At 40.4% G+C, this 17790-nt stretch overlaps 1 protein-coding gene across 1 annotated transcript in view; it reads left to right on the top strand.

The window, feature by feature from the left end:
• The first annotated feature begins 250 nt into the window (after positions 1-250).
• The window catches only part of LOC115223497 (GPI transamidase component PIG-S), a 62783-nt gene continuing 45243 nt past the window's right edge, over positions 251-17790 (top strand). The window contains exons 1-5 of the mRNA XM_029794113.2: positions 251-396; positions 3660-3799; positions 4739-4823; positions 9571-9672; positions 16145-16288. Of these exons, the coding sequence (XP_029649973.1) occupies positions 369-396; positions 3660-3799; positions 4739-4823; positions 9571-9672; positions 16145-16288 (499 nt within the window). The 5' untranslated portion in view covers positions 251-368. The remainder of the gene's footprint in view (positions 397-3659; positions 3800-4738; positions 4824-9570; positions 9673-16144; positions 16289-17790) is intronic.

Raw genomic sequence — 17790 nt, 5'->3', positions numbered from 1 at the left:
TCTGTCCTTGTTTGTCCCCTCTGTGTTTAGCCCCTTGTGGGTAGTAAAGAAATAGGTATTTCGTGTGCCGTTACGTTGTGAGTTCAAATTCCGCCGAGGTCGACTTTGCCTTTCATCCTTTCGGGGGGGGGGGTCGATTAAATAAGTACCAGTTACGCACTGGGGGTCAATGTAATCAACTTAATCCGTTTGTCTGTCCTTGTTTGTCCTCTCTGTGTTTAGCCCCTTGTGGGTAGTAAAAGAAATAGGTATTATTTGCCTGATTGATAAAGCTGTCCTACGAGTTCCTAAATCCTGGAATTTTTAATCGTGGATAATTATTTACGTGCTACACCGCCTGATACATTCACCGGTATCGACAAGCAACGATGAATAAAAATAAACGTCTCGAGAAAGGTAATATAAATTGAATTTCTTTTATTTTATAAACCATGTACTTTCTTAAAAGGTGCTATTTCTGTTTCTCTGTACCTTCGTTATATTTCTGAAAATCTTAAAGCACGTTAAAATAAATTAGAATGGAGAAATATTGCGGATATTTTCCTCATGCGAAGTAAAATACTGTAATTTCAAGTGTTATACCTGCGTGTTTAAGTAAATGGTTTTTTACCGCTCCTATTAAAGCTATACAAAGCGTTTTGTTGTAAATCCATTATTTACCCTGGATACCGTAACCGTCCTGTCGCATTATTCAGCAGTTTGTGCTTGTTTGACATATTTTTTAGAGCTTAATTCTCACTCTTCTCTGTCTCTCTCTTTCGCACACACACACAAATATATCGTCTGCAAAAGAGACTAAAGAAATAAAGAATAAACCTCTCAGTCTAATGGGTTATCTGATAGAGTAAAGATAAAACACACACCCGATATCGTCATATAAATGAAAAGCCTGTCGCATCTTTTGCTCTTCTCGAAGATATGTAAATGTTGCGAAATAGCTTTTAGATATATATATATATAAAGTTAATCCAAACAAGAAAGCCCCCCCCAAAAAAAAAACACAACAACGCGAGGACGTGGAACAAATAAAGTATTATTGGACGCTCAGGAAAGAAGGGAAGAAGGAGGGTTTAACGTTTCGAGCGGAGCTCTTCGTCGGAAACATAGGAGAAGGAAAGATCCAGAGGAGAGAAGACAGAGGAAAAAAAATCGCCAGCGGTACTCACGAGGTCACACACACATATATATATATATAATATATCAACAAATATCTCATATTTGGACGGGTGTGACTTGAAACAGGATATGGCTATAATTTATAGCTGGTCGATATTATCATAGCTGGAGGACCTTCGATCAGGGCTGAGTGGGGGACTAAACAACAGTAACTTTTAGAGATAGTTTTCAGAATGGTTGCGTTTAGGAAAATTACTGCGGAATTCGTCAGAGATGACATCTGTTCATCTGTTATGGATGTACTGTGTTTAAATACACAGTATATATATCAGAGGGAAATGGAAAATCATCCACCGTGGCTAGCGACAACATCAAATGTATTTTGGCATCGTTGGACCTTATCAAAGACGTACTCATGTCTGTATGTATGTATGTATGTCTGTCTGTCTGTCAGTCAGTCAGTCATTGTTCAGTGTTATTTGAAGATTTCTTGCCAATAGAAAAAGAACCGGTTTTTAACCTAGATTCAAGGTTCCTTCATTGGAATTTCAGCATCAACACCAAGGTATGTATGTATGTATGATAGATCGCTAGCCACTAATATTCTTTATTTTCTCTCCTTGTTTCTTTCTGTGTTCCTTTCTGTGGAAGAGCGTAGGCTCGAAACGTTGAAGACTTTTTCACTTCCCGAGCGTTATACTAATACATCTGTTTGTTTTCTACACCAGTTGTCTTCGTCTTTTGTTTTTTTTTTGTGAATTCTCCCCCTATGTATGTATGTGCATGCAGATTTGTATGTTTTATATGTGCATTCTTAATGCATATAGTTACATATCTAGACATGCTCATATATATTTAAATGATAAACTTCTGGAAAGTTTTACAGATTTTTACAATCCCAGTGATGGATTGGATCTGTAGTCTTTGAATTAGCCTTCTCTTGTCTGATTTTGAGAAGCCTGATTTCTCAAGATTGGTATTTAGGCAGTGCGTTACATATCCCATGTGATATTTTGAAATCATTTAATATGTATGTTTCTGGTCTGTGTAATATATCAATTATCTAAGATCTTTCTCAGTTGAAATGTTTCAATATATATGGCCAAAACAGTAAGTCAGTTATTAAGTTATGAGGATGAATATGTATAGAGAGGGAGAAAGTGTGAGGAAAGGAAAGATATATAAAGTGAGGTAGTGGTGAAAGGAAAGATGGGAAGATGTGTGAGTGAATAGTATTGAAAAGAAATGGGATGGTTGTATCTGTAGGTTTACATACAGAATCTGGAAAAGGACAAAGAGTAGAGAATTGAAAAAAGTCATAAATCTGAGGCAGAGGATGGGGAAGAAACAAACCAGGTGTCATGGTATGTATGTATGTATGTGTGTGTGTGTGTGTGTACTCATGTTGAGCTGTTGTTGCATGTTAGACTAGTTTAGCTCTCTGTTGAGTCCATCACGAGAATCTCTCACCACATCCCTTCGACACGGTGGGGCAGGCAGTGTTGTGGAGTGGCTGTGGCTTAAAGGTTTGTGGTAGTGCTACATTAAAAGCACTCATCCCACTGTGTAAGGTGCCTGGTGTTAGGAAGTGTATCCAGCCATAAAAAACCCTGCCAAAACAGACAGTGAAGCCTGGTGCAGTCAGGCTGCCTAACCCATGCCAGCATGGAAAAATGGACGTTAAAAGATGATGATGATGGTGAAAGAATTAAGGACATCATTGACTTTTTGAAGTTCAACTTGGAGAAGAAAGTGAAAGTGGTGAGGGAATGGCTCTCTCTCCCAGTGAATTTGTCAAAAAGTAATCGACTGGCAAAAATGGCTAGGGTGAATGGAACTACTCTAAGCATGCCCCTATAAATCAGAGAAAAACAGCTGTGTATGGGCTTATGCTCTTGGTGGTCAGGACAATCATAGATCTGTGAGGTTCGTTGACCGATTCCTTGGAGGCTCTTGTTTCAGGAGGACAGCGTCAGCCATGCCTTTTCATATTTCTCACTTAGAATATATATTTTTGTCCTGCCCATGATTCTTCTCTTTTTAAGTTTCTATATTTAAGAGTTGAGGAATTATGTACATTATTTACATTTGGCAGATATTTGTCCTCATCTTGTTTGTTGTTAACACAACGTTTTGGCTGATATACCCTCCAGCCTTCATCAGGTGTCTTGGGGAAATTTCGAACCTGGGTTCTCATTCCTAAGGTATTTTTCGATGTTATTATTATTATTATTTAGGTACTGCTTGGAATTGAACTTGGAATCTTGGGGTTAGTAGCCCGCCTCTTAATCACTATGCCATATACCCATGGCTATATCGCGTAGTGATTATGTTTATCTCCTCTCTCAAATTGTGCTTTTTACGTGTCACTGGCATGGGAGCCATTCAGGTGGAGCTAACATTGGCCATTCTTGAATGGTGCCTTTTATGTGCAGCCGGCAAAGCTGCCAGTTAGGTGGCACTGGCATCGGCCACAACTATGATTCCCTTCCAACAATGGTCATACATTTATACTTAAAGAATTCTTATTTTTATATTCACAGAGAAAGCCACTCAGGCATATGCAGCTCTTGGAATTGGTTTGATCTGCGTATTTTTTGGTATTCCGCTTTGGTGGAAAACAACTGAGGTATACAGAGTACCGTTACCTTATGATGAAATTGAAGCACTGACCGACACCAAGGTATGCAGTATTTGTTGTTGTCATTGTCCAGTGAATGTTTCTTGAGAAGCTGTATCATCTTATGTTGCTAGTGTTACTAGTTTAAGGACTAATATTCTATTAACAACATTAATTTTAGTTTTCTCTTGGTTGTTGAAAGTTTCTATGTTGTAAGACGATCTTGGATCTTATATAGATTAAGTATTCCAATTATACTCTTTCGCCACAACTTTCTCTCACTCTCTCTTCCTGTTTCTTGAGTAACGCTGCGATGGACTGGTGTCCCTTCCAGCTAAGGGGAACACATACACCACAGAAACTGGGAAGCCGGGCCCATGAGCCTGGCTAGGCTTGAAAAGGGTGACGTTTTTTTTTATTATTCCAATTATAGTTTTTTTATCAACCTTGAAACCAGTTGCTCTGAAAGTGAAGGAAGAAAATTTAAGTAAATTTGAAACTCTTGGAAGTGTTTCTCTCCATACATTAGTTATATCAAAATCCACGACCAAAATTCCTTTCAATATTTAAAATTAATTTGTCAAAATATTTTTGTAGCTTTAAAACTGCGACCTGTTCACTGACAAAATTCTGTGATGCATTATGACAAATTAAATTTGAATATTGAAGTGAATCTAACGGCTTTTGTGTGATTTTAAATGGCTTATAAACACCTTCCACGCTGCAATTGTTTATACATATTGTATTCTTTAACCCTTTCATTACCAACCCGGCTGAAACTGGCTCTGGCTCTTTAGTATAAATGTCTTGTTTTCATAAGTTTTGAATTCAAATCTTCCACTAAATCTTAGTCACAATTTGTGTTCCTAACACTAGCTCAATGATAACAATGTTATTTTACTAAATTCTATGTTATATTTAAAATAATTGAAAGAAACACAGAGCATCTCAAAATAAATACAGAAACGAAAGGGTTAAACACCTTTTAATTTCTTTTTGCAGGTTAAATACACAGTGAAAATCAATATAATAAATTTTGATCAAGATGACCAAGTTGAATTGCCGAAGCATTTAAGCAAACAGCTGAGTAAGTATTACTAGACATTTTCCTTCCTTTTTTGCCATTTCAAAATGAACAAAATTCTGGTTTCAAATTTTGGCACTGGGGAAGGGGGGAAAGTTGATTACATCAACCCCAGTATGTAGCTGGTACTTATTTTATCCACTCTGCAAGGATGAAAGGCAATGTTGACCTCAGTGGAATTTGAACACAGAACATAAAGGACGGACAAAATGCTGTTAAGCATTTTTCCTGGTGTGCTAATGATTCTGCCAGCTTGTTGCCATAAGAATGAACAGAATATTAGCTGTGGTAGGTAGCTTGCTTACCAACCACATGGTTTCGGGTTCTGTCCCACTGCGTGGCCCCTTGGGCAAGTGTCTTCTATTATAATCTCAGGCTGACCAAAGCCTTGTGAGTGGATTTGGTAGACGGAAACTGAAAGAAGCCCATTGTGTATATATATATTTATATATATATGTCATCATCATCATCGTTTAAAGTCCGTTTTCCATGCTAGCATGGGTTGGACGGTTCGACCGGGGTCTGGGAAGCCAGGAGGCTGCACCAGGCTCCAGTCTGATCTGGCAGTGTTTCAACAGTTGGATGCTTATATGCCACTGGCACAGGTGCCAGGGGAGGCTGGCAACGGCCACGATCCAGCCTCCCCTGACACCTGTGCTGATATATATATATATATATATGTTTTTGTGTCTGTGTTTGTTCCCCATCATTGCTTGAGATCCAATGTTGGTGTGTTCACATCCCTGTAACTTAGTGGTTCGGCAAAAGAGATTGGTAGAATATGTACTAGGCTTACAAAGAATAAGTCCTAGGGTTGATTTGTTCAACTAAAGGCAGTGCTCCAGCTTGGCTGCAATCAATTGGCTGAAACAAATAAAAGAATAGAAGAAAATGATAAATAACCTGTGGTAAGATTATCCAGTCAGCCTTGAACAAAAGATGTTTCATTTATCATTAGATTTATTTTCTTTGATATCCTATTCAGAGGAGTAAGATTAGTTTCATAATCTGTTTCTTGGAGCTTTCAAGTCTGGTTAAAAGAAGAATGGATGTTATCCTTGAGGCTGGAGACCTGATTCACAAGGTATTGTTTGACTCATATTATGGTAGAAGACATGCCAAGAGTGCTACTCTTATAGGATTGATCCGGAGGCCATGGAGTTACTCTTTTGCTCTTTTACTTGTTTCAGTCATTTGACTGTGGCCATGCCAGAGCACCGCCCTTAGTCGAGCAAATTGACCCCAGGAATTATTCTTTTTAAACCTAGTACTAATTCTGTCAGTCTCTTTTGCTGAACCGCTAAGTTACGGGCACGTAAACACACCAGCATCAGTTGTCAAGTGATGTTGGGGGGGACAAACGCAGACACACAAACATACACACAAACATACACACACACACACACACACACACACACACACACACACACACACACACACATCTATATCTATACCTATATACATATATATATATATATATATATATATATATACATATATACACACACACATATATATACATATATACGACGGGCTTCTTTTAGTTTCCGTCTACCAAATCCACTCACAAAGCTTTGGTTGACCCGAGGCTATAGTAGAAGGCACTTGCCCAAGGTGCCGCGCAGTAGGACTGAACCCGGAACCATGTGGTTGGTAAGCAAGCTACTTACCACACAGCCACTCCTACGCCTATAAAGTTGTAATGTAAATTTCTTAAAAAGCAGTGGTTCTTCCTATTCTGAGTTCAAATTCTGCTATCTCCTGATTTAACACCATCTCCTCACACCTTTGCTGCCTTTAATGGAGATCATTTTTGGCAAGCATTCAGGGGAATGCTTCCTTCTTTCTTCTTCTCCAGTCTCAGAGGCCCAGTAGAGAGAGTCATATGAACTGCCTTCCCTCGTGACTAGAAGATGAAAAACAAAAAAAGCCCCACGACACTAAGTTTGCACAATATGTCACATCCCCTATGTGGCAAAAATTAATAAAAGATTCATGCTACTCAAGGTTTTACTACTTCGGCATTTAATCCTAACATTTTTAACATTAAATGAATGGAAAATAGATGTTGGATAAAACATCATCATCATCGTCATCATTTAACGTCTGTTTTCCATGCTGGCATGGGTTAGACGGTTTGATTGGAGCTAGCAAGCCAGAGAACTACACCAAGCCCCATTTGTCTGTTTTGGCATATTTCTTTGGCTGGTTGTGTATTTGTCTTGTATTCTAATTTGATAATATACATTTTTGTGAACATCAGCATTATTGGATTCCAGCTTCCAACTAAGCCGGTCACTGGTTCATGCAATACATCAGTTTCAGTGGCGAGGGTGTCAAGCAAGTATCAGTGCATATTGGGTGGAATAAATACCACAAAAAGCACCCACTACACTCACGGAGTGGTTGGCGTTAGGAAGGGCATCCAGCTGTAGAAACTCTGCCAGATCAGTCTGGTGCAGCCTCCTGGCTTCCCAGACCCCAGTTGAACCGTCCAACCCATGCTAGCATGGAAAATGGACGTTAAACGATGATGATGATTATGAAGGCATTTTTTGTTTGTAGTGTCTACTTTTCCCCAATCCAAATTAATCTCCATACATTAATTAACATACCTTGTGGGGCCACCTGGGCACTTCGTTGCCATTGTCAATCTCTTTGCAGCTTCTGCTGATCATTTTCTCTTTTCCCTCTCTTCTTCTACCAAATGTGAATAGCCATGCACATTCTCTACAAAAACATGCTCTGACCTCTACCATTTCAGAGCATGATGTTGACCCCCACCCAGTGTTCATAATTAGGTATAGGAGTGGCTGTGTGGTAAGTAACTTGCTTTCCAACCACATGGTTCCGGGTTCAGTCCCACTGCATGGCACCTTGGGCAAGTGTCTTCTACCATAGCCTTGAGCCGACCAAAGCCTTGTGAGTGGATTTGGTAGACGGAAACTGAAAGAAGCCCGTCGTATATATGTATGTATATGTTTGAGTGTCTGTGTTTGTCTCCCCTACATAGCTTAATCAACCGATGCTGGTGTGTTTACATCCCCGTAACTTAGCAGTTCAGCAAAAGAGACCGATAGAATAGGTACTAGGCTTACAAAGAATAAGTCCTGGGGTTGATTTGCTTGACTAAAAAGGGCGGTGCTCCAGCATGGCCGCAGTCAAATGACTGAAACAAGTAAAAAAAAAATTTGAGCAGGTGGAAAGATAAAAGCACCCAGTACACACTGTGAAGTGATTGACATTAGGAAGGGCATCAGGCTGTAGAAACCATGCCAAATTGGACATTGGAGCATGATGCAGTTCTTGGACTCATCAGATCTTGTCAAACTGTCAAGATGATGAAATTGATCAATATAAATTATACACCAAATGTAATTTATTGTGAAGATTACTGTCCCATTAACTTGTGTTAGTTCACGTTTATTATATAAATCTACAATCAGTATCCTTCTATCAATTAATCTCTTTTCCCATCATCATCATCATCGTTTAACATCCGCTTTCCATGCTAGCATGGGTTGGACGAATGACTGAGGGCTGGCGAACCAGATGGCTGCACCAGGCTTCAATCTTGATCTGGCAGAGTTTCTACAGCTGGATGCCCTTCCTAACGCCAACCACTCCGAGAGTGTAGTGGGTGCTTTTACTTGCCACCGGCATGGGGGCCAGTCAGGCGGTACTGGCAACGACCTCGCTCGAATCTTTTTACACATGCCACCGGCACAGGTGCCAGTAAGGCGATGCTGGTAACGATCAAGCTCGAATGGTGTCTTTTACGTGCCATGGGCACAGAGGCCAGATAGCCGCTCTGGCAACGATCACACTCGGATGGTGCTCTTAGCACCCTACTAGCACGGGGCACAAGTGCCAGTAAGGCGATGCTGGTAACGATCACGCTCAAATGGAGCCTTTTAAGTGCCACTGGCACGGAAGCCCGTTAGCCGCTCTGTCAATGATCACACTTGTATGGTGCTCTTTGTACCCTGCTAGCACGGACGCCAGTCATCGAATTTGATTTTGATGTCAATGTTTTGTTTTAGCAACGTTGCTCTATAGTAAATTATTTTACTTAAAAATATTTACATTTAACAGTAAGGGTCAGTAAGCACTGTTAAAAGACTATACTTCCTCTGACAACAGCTAAGAAATCAGCAAAGTTAGAAGTTGCCTCCCTTGCTTTCTTGATTTTTTTTTTTTTTTTTAAAGATAACGTTAGCTAACTTTAATAAATCTCCGAACGAGATGTAAACAGTAACCGCTTGACAACGTAAAGTGTACTAGCCATCTGAATGTGGCTAGCCACTGGGGGTGGGTGTTACTGAAGCTTTTAACCCCAGGAGATCGTCGTCTCCAGCTGGCTTTAGACACACTTTCGAGAGGCAAAAACCTCAAAACTATAGTCCGTATGTATCACTTAGTTTTTCGAGAGGGGATGACAGAAAGTGTGTCTAAAGCCAGCTGGAGACGACGATCTCCTGGGGCTAAAAGCTTCAGTAACACCCACCCCCAGTGGCTAGCCACATTCAGATGGCTAGTACACTTTACTTTAGCTAACTTTAATATATTACTAATCACTATTATTTAACACTGCTATTAAATACAGTAATTCTACTGTTGAAAATATGCAGTCTTACTTTATAATTAAATTTCAAGTTGAATTATGTTTACATAAACTTAATGTCTTAATATATTAGTTTATGTTATGTATTGCCTTATTAAAAAAAAAAAATTGTCTTGTATTTTTCAGATATTAACAGTGCTGGTGCAATATTATCTGAATACATTGTTTCTCTGCAACAAGCAACAGAAGCGCAAAAAACCGTCTTAGAATCAGCACAGACTCTCAGAGGTATTGTAATAATCTTAGTAATGGGCAGAAATGTCTGGACAAGTTTTATCTTATGAACCTCTAAAGTAGAGCATAGACCTCACCATTTATACAGATGTAATGAGGAAATCACTAATTAAATGCACAATAATATACATCATCATCATTGTCGTTTAACGTCTGTTTTCCGTGCTAGCACGGGTTGGACGGTTTGACCAGGGTCTGGGAAGCCAGGAGGCTGCACCAGGCTCAAGTCTGATCTAGCAGTGTTTCTACAGCTGGATGCCCTTCCTAACGCCAACCACTCCGTGAGTGTAGTGGGTGCTTTTTATGTGCCACCGGCACAGGTGCCAGGGGAGGCTGGCAGTGGCCACTATCAGTTGGTGCTTTTTACATGCCACCAGCACAGAAGCCAGTCAATGTGGCACTGGCAACGGCCACGTTCGGATGGTGCTTTTTATGTGCCACCGGCATCACAACTGCAATTTCCATTTGATATTTTTTTTGATGTTGAGAAGGTTTGAAAAATTAGCATTCTTCAAAATTAAATCCCTGTGTGTATGTGGAATTTCTCAGAGAAGCTGTTTACATGAAAGGCTATTTTAAATATATGAGGTCTAACCGAAAAGTATCAGATCTGGTGCTATAAAAAGAAAACTATAATGCAGATCAACATCAAAATAAAAATCAAATAGAAATTGTAGTTGTGATACCCGTGCCAGTAGCACGTGAAAAGCACCATCCGAATGTGGCCAATGCCAGCGCCACCTTTACTGGTGTCCATGCTGGTGCCACGTAAAAAGTACCAACAAATTGTGGCCATATCCAGCCTCCTCTGGCCCCTGTGCCGGAGGCATGTAAAAAGCACCGACTACACTCACAGAATGGTTGGCGTTAGGAAGGGCATCCAGCTGTAGAAACACTGTCAGATCAAACTGGAGCCTGGTGCAGCCTCCTGGCTTCCCAGACCCTGGTTGAACCGTCTAACTCATGCTAGCATGGAAAATCGACGTTAAATGATGATGATGATGTCAATTTAGCATTTAATCTCTGTCAAAGTAGTCCCCTTTTGAAGCCATGCACTTTATCCAGTCTTTTTCCCATTGATGGAAGCATTCCTGGAACTTCTTTTTGGGGATAATGAGTGGGTAACTTGTCAGATTCTCTTGGATTCCTCAGACGTCTTGAAATCTTGTTCTTTTCAAGTGGGATTTCATTTAATTTTTGCCTTGGTTTTGTATTATAATAATAATAATAATAATGAAATTATTGTATACAGTGCTCAGGTGCACCACAACTTGTCAAAAGTGCATATAAAGTACATGCAGTAATGTACAAATGTCTGGAAAGTGAACAGTGTATGAGTCAGATACATGCTTGTATGGAGGGGAGAAAAATCAGGTGTAGTGTTGGTGAATCTCAAGAAGCATGGAAGTTTTGAAGGATGCAGTGCTCCGACAACTAACAACTGATGCCGGCAGTTTGTTCCATGCTTCAGCAACTCTTAGCGTGAAAAAATGTTTCTGAAAGCCATAGACCCACAATTTGTTACCTGTTATGACTGTTTTCAAAAAATTTTCCATCTTCCTTGATGCATTCAAGGAAACCTAATCACAGCTGAAACCTAATCTTCATCTTGAGATAACCCCACCCCACACACTTTATTTCCCAGTACTACCATAAACAACAGGAGTGAGAATGTTATAACTTAGTGCACATGTGTGACAGAGTTCAAAGTCAACGTTTACCAAATGGCTTCACCCTGTGTACATTAGCTGTGTTACCATAGCAACAGTCCCAATACTTTTGTGATAAGACCTTGTTCTAATTTTTCGCTCCTATGCAAGTACATTATTATATATCTACTTCAGGATTCTTTCATCATGGCTTTGTTGAATATTATGAAGTATATGCTTTGCTGAGGAGGCCTGGTGAGATCAAAATAAGTCTGAAATTATTTATTCAGGTTTATGTTAGCAGTTTATATATCCTGTCATTAGCATTGAGTTGTATCTGTGGTGAAAGATACAACTCTTAAATAACCCAGTTCAACTAGCTGTAAGTTGAAAAGTTACTGGCTTTGGGTAAAAGAAAATACAGGAGGATCAGTTGCCCCAACTGGCCCCCGTGCCGGTGGCACGTAAAAAGCACCATCCGCTCATGGCCGTTTGCCAGCCTCGTCTGGCACCTGTGCCGGTGGCACGTAAAAAGCACCCACTACACTCACGGAGTGGTTGGCGTTAGGAAGGGCATCCAGCTGTAGAAACATTGCCAGATCAGACTGGGCCTGGTGCAGCCTTCTGGCTTCCCAGACCCCAGTTGAACTGTCCAACCCATGCTAGCATGGAAAGCGGATGCTAAACGATGATGATGATGATGATGATGATTCCTCTCTCACATTCACACACATACTGCAGCGGTCCTTCCCTTTTTCCTAAGCCCTGTATAGAAAATAAATAACTTGGTGATGTTGTCTACATAAAAAGCAATAGTTATCTTTTTAATGTGTATAGCATTGAATATTTTAATAATGACTTAACTATCGTTTTTCATGCAGATGGTGTCCCTGAGTTTTCATTCCCTGCCTCTATTGAAAGGTGTTGTTGTTAGCTGAGGCCTTGATATTATGTTCGTTTATCATGCATGAAACTTGAACTGAATGCAGTCCACGTTTTACCTAAGTGTACTTCCATTTGTACTGGTATTAAAGTTACCGTAAATCAGGTATACTTTTTACTCTTTTACTTGTTTCAGTCATTTGACTGCGGCCATGCTGGAGCACCGCCTTTAATCGAGCAACTCGACCCCGGGACTTATTCTTTGTAAGCCCAGTACTTATTCTATCGGTCTCATTTTGCTGAACCGCTAAGTGACGGGGACATAAACACACCAGCATCAGTTGTCAAGCAATGCTAGGGGACAAACACAGACACACAAACATACACGCACATATATATATATATACATATATACGACGGGCTTCTTTCAGTTTCCGTCTACCAAATCCACTCACAAGGCTTTGGTCGGCCCGAGGCTATAGTAGAAGACACTTGCCCAAGGTGCCACGTAGTGGGACTGGACCTGGAACCATGTGGTTGGTAAACAAGCTACTTACCACGCAGCCACTCCTGCCCTATCTTTTTTTTTTGCCAGAGTGCAACATCCTAAGGAAAAGAAGGTCCAGTTTATATATGTGTGTGGTTTGTGTGGAGGGAAGGACTGATTTTAACCCTTTTGTTACTGTACTTATTTTGAGATGCTCTGTGTTTCTTTCAATTACTTTAAATAGAACAAAGAATTTCGTAAAATAACTTAGTTATCATTCAGCTAGTGTTAGGAACATAAATTGTGACTAGGGTTTGGTGGAAGATTTTAATTCAAAACTTATGTAAACAAGACATTTGTACTCAGAGCCAGAGCCAGGTTCAGCCGGGTTAGTAACGAAAGGGTTAATGTGTTACCAGTAATTGAAGAGTCCAGTCGCTGGAGCAGATCATTGGAAAAAGTGTGTCAGTTTAGTGGAAAGAGAGAGAGAAAGAGCAATAAATTAGCATAAAAGTTTAAAGAGGAGGAGAAGGAAGGTAATAGATCAATGTCTAGAAATGTGGCTGGTGAAGGAGTTAGTTAAAAAGCGACAGCTGGTTATTAGTAGGTGCATTCAGGAAGTTAAGTGTGGTTAAAATTGAGGCCTTAGTCAGGGAAGGGGAATATTGCAGTATAATAACTTGACTGCTTTGATGTCTCTGTGTCACCTTGACACTAACAATAAATAATCACATTTATGTGTGAACAAGTGACAGTTTGCTAAAAAAAAAAAAAAATCTATTGAGAGAAAAAAGAACAAGAAAAACAATTTGTTATATAATACAGTTTTATATTTGAGAGATGAGGAATTATGTACATTGTTTACAATTGACGGACATGTCCTCATCTTGTTTGTTGTTAACACAACGTTTCGGCTGATGTACTCTCCAGCCTTCATCAGGTGTCCTATGAGAATTTTGAACCTGGGTTCTCATTTCTAAGGTATTTTTCCGATGTTGATGTTGCTATTATTATTATTATTCAGGTCACTGCCTACGGGCATATGGTGTAGTGGTTAAGAGCGCAGGCTACTAATCCCAAGATTCCGAGTTCGATTCCAAGCAGTGACCTGAATAATAATAATGATAATAATAATAATAAAATGATTCCAGGCTTACCATCCCTACAGGAAGTACAAAAAAATCGTATTAACTGGAATGGCTCATGTACCGAGAAGAGCATTATCGCTGTGAAAACAACATCCATCCATGAATTTATTTATTTATTAATTTTTAATTACATATTTTATCTGTGAATTTGCACGTGTAATTTGGGAATGCATACAACGAGCTTCTCTGCCCTAGGTGTATGGAAAACACTCGGCGAGAAACAGAAGAAAATTTGAAGAAAGAAGGAAAAAACATAATAATAATAATAATAACATCGGGAAAATACCTTAGGAATGAGAACCCACATTCGAAATTTCCCCAGGACACCCGATGTAGGCTAGAGAGTTCATCAGCTGAGATGTTGCTCACTGCTCTGTGAACACTGTAAAAGCTGTAAGATATGACAAGGATGGCTGCATCAGAGACCATGAAGCTGTAGACAACACGAAAGGACACAGCATGCATTCTGACTGCATCCACACAAGGGAATTCATCTAACAACTGATGAACAGGGCCTTAGGCCCAATTCAGACAGCTATGTGGAACTGTTAGAGACTGTGGTCAAACCCTGATTGGAGAGGATTGCTGCTGGAAGGCCATATGTTTAACAGGAGGATTTGTCTCCTTGCCGTACCTCCAAAATGAGTAAAAGGTGGGTTGTCTGGGGATTTCTATGTCTTCGCGAGCCCCAATTTCTGGCCTTCTTACCCCCTCTCCTCCGATTGTAATCCCATGGATTTCTATGTGTGGGACATGTTTGAAAAAGACTCAATTGCTCAGCTTGCAACACCAAAGCTAAGCTGGTAGCCACAATCAAGGAGGTGTTGGAACTTTCCCAGGGACACAGTGAAGAATGTGTGCACCAGGTTCAGGAGCCATCTTGAGGCCATAGTGGAAGCTGAGGGCAGCTACTTTGAGTATGTCCCAACCATAATCTAATAGTTGATATGTTTTGGTTTTTTAAAATACTATTTTATTTTCCTTTTATGTAAACTATCGAATTTAGTTCAGGCACCATGATCATCATCATCATCATCATGTGTCCGTTTTCCATGCTAGCATAGGTTGGACGGTTCAACTGGGGTCTGGGAAGCCAGGAGGCTGCACCAGGCCCAGTCTGATCTGGCAATGTTTCTACGGCTGGAAGGGCATCCAGCTGTAGAAACATTGCCAGATAAGACTGGAGCCTGGTGCAGCCTTCTGGCTTCCCAGATCCCCGGTCGAACCATCCAACCCATGCTAGCATGGAGAACGGACGTTAAACGATGATGATGATGATGATGATGATGCCCTTCCTAGTGCCAACCACTCCGTGTGTGTAGTGGGTGCTTTTTACGTGCCAGAAAGGCTGGCAAACGGCCACGATCGGATGGTGCTTTTTACGTGCCACCGGCACGGGGACCAGGCGAGGCTGGCAACGGCGACTTTAATGTCCACCTTCCAGGCAAGCATGAGTGGGACAGTTTCACAAGAGTTGACCAGTCAGAAGCCTGCACCAGATTTCTGTGACTGTTTTGGTAGGATCTTTACAGCTTGATGTCCTTCGTAACACCAACCACTCAGCAGAGTAGACTTAGTGCTTTTTACATGGCACAAGCACAGGCGAGGCACATATTTAATGGAAGCATGGATTAGACAAACTTATGTTACTGAGGCGTTGATTTTACAGTTGGATGCCTTTCCTGTTGCTAACCCTTACTGGTTTTTTTTAAGTAAGAGTATTTTCAGTACATTCATCTTTGAAAGCACAGAGCTTAGTTGTTTGTTGGCAGAGAATTGTGAACAACTTGTCCATGGGGGTCATTGGTGCTGGTGCCACGTTAAGAACACCCAGTACATTCCGTAAAGTGGTTGGTGTCAGGAAGGGCATCCAGCTGTAGAAACCAAGCCAAAAATGACTGTGGTATCTGGTGTTGCTCCTGGCCTTACCAGCTCCTGTCAGCATGGAAAAAAGATGTTAATTGATGATGATGATGATCCTCATCTATAACTCAGTGATTTGACAGAGAATTTCAGATAGTAAACATTTGTGTGTGCATGCATGCACGCACACATACACACACATGCACACACATGCACACACATACGGTGGGTTTCTTTCAGTTTCTGTCTACTAAATCCACTCACAAACCTTTGGTCGGCCCGAGACTATAGTAGAAGACACTTGCCCAAGGTACCACGCAGTGGGAACGAACTCGAAACCATGTGGTTGGTAAGAAAGCTACTTACCACACAGCCACTCTTTTTCTGCCTGGTTCTCGTTTTATTTTCTTTTGATTACATTTCACCTTGTTTTGCAGATGCTGACAGCAAGTTAGGAGAAGATCTGTTTACGCAATCTTCAGGATATCATGTAATTTTGCTACCTGATGACCATCCTCTGAAAGAGAACACACCTTACCTAGGACAGTTCAATGTCATCTTTGTTTGTTCAATACCAAAAGGTAACACAGGTTCTCTTTAATTTGTTCGTTTGCCTAACCATTTTCTTCTTTGCTGCTATTGTGAAATGTGCGTCTATGTAACTTAAAACAGTGCCCCAGCATGGCTGCAGTCTAATGACTATTGTTAGTCCTTATTAGTCATTTAGGGAGCATAAGGCTGGTTTCCTGGTTTCTCTGGTGTATGTCTGCCTCTGGACAGGACATCAGTCCGTTGCGGGATTACTAATTTTACCTGCTGGGTGAACTGAAGTATCATCATCATCATCTATAATACTCTCTTTACTCTTTTACTTGTTTCAGTCATTTGACTGCGGCCATGCTGGAGCATTGCCTTTAGTCGAGCAAATCGACCCCGGGACTTATTCTTTGTAAGCCCAGTACTTATTCTATCGGTCTCCTTTGCCAAACCGCTAAGTGACGGGGACGTAAACACACCAGCATCGGTTGTCAAGCAATGCTAGGGGGACAAACACAGACACATAAACACATACGCACACACATATATATACATATAGACGACGGGCTTCTTTCAGTTTTCGTCTACCAAATCCACTCACAAGGCTTTGGTTGGCCCGAGGCTATAGTAGAAGACACTTGCCCAAGGTGCCACGCAGTGGGATTGAACCTGGAACCATGTGGTTGGTAAGCAAGCTACTTACCACACAGCCACTCCTGCGCCTATTCCACATAATGTGGAAAATAAATGATGATGATGGAGCCAGTTGGGTAGCATCTCTGCAGGTTGTCAACCCTTTAAAAACAGCAGCCATATTATCCTCAAATCAAACTTTTCGTCTTAACGGAAGGATGGACACTTTGGAAAATGTGGTCATAATTGTATAAAAAGATGAGTTGGTCATGGATGGAACACCTTTAATCATTATAAGCCTACTTGATCAGTGCTGATAACAACAATATATTGTTTATATTGACCCAAAATTAGATTTTAAATTAGTAGATGCAGCACAGAATTTTGTCAGTGAACAGGTCACGGTCTCAAAGTGGCGAAAATATTTTGACAAATTAAATTTAAATGTTGAAGTGAATCTAACAGTTTTTGTGTGTTTCTTAAATGGCTTATAAACACCTTCCCCCACTGCAATTGTTTATGTTCCAGCACACGATCTCAGATCAGGTCACTTGCTATGCAAGTACATCTCCGTAAAAATGAAAGCCTTTTGTTCAGTAGAGACTGCTAGAACAGTAAAAGAGAAAGAGGAGTAGAGAGAGAGAAAGAGAGGAAGGAAGAGAGATGTTATGTGCTTAAGGGGAGAAAATCACTTCTAAGTTTTTATTTCTATAGTTTACTGTATTACAGCCTTGTGTGTAGTCATACTTACATACTCTTGCTACAGGTCAACACAGTCCCTGGTTAAAAATAACACTAAGTATTTATTATAGATTGGAAGACAAGCTTTTTTAATTAATTTAGTTATCTTGTGTGATACTTTTTAAGGAGAGAGTAATTATCTTCTTATCCAACACTGAGAATTACAAGGCAC

The sequence above is a fragment of the Octopus sinensis genome, linkage group LG2 (genome assembly GCF_006345805.1).
Source record: "Octopus sinensis linkage group LG2, ASM634580v1, whole genome shotgun sequence".
Taxonomy (NCBI): domain Eukaryota; kingdom Metazoa; phylum Mollusca; class Cephalopoda; order Octopoda; family Octopodidae; genus Octopus; species Octopus sinensis.
Note: the sequence above shows the minus strand (reverse complement) of the source record. Positions and strands in the feature narration are given on the sequence as shown.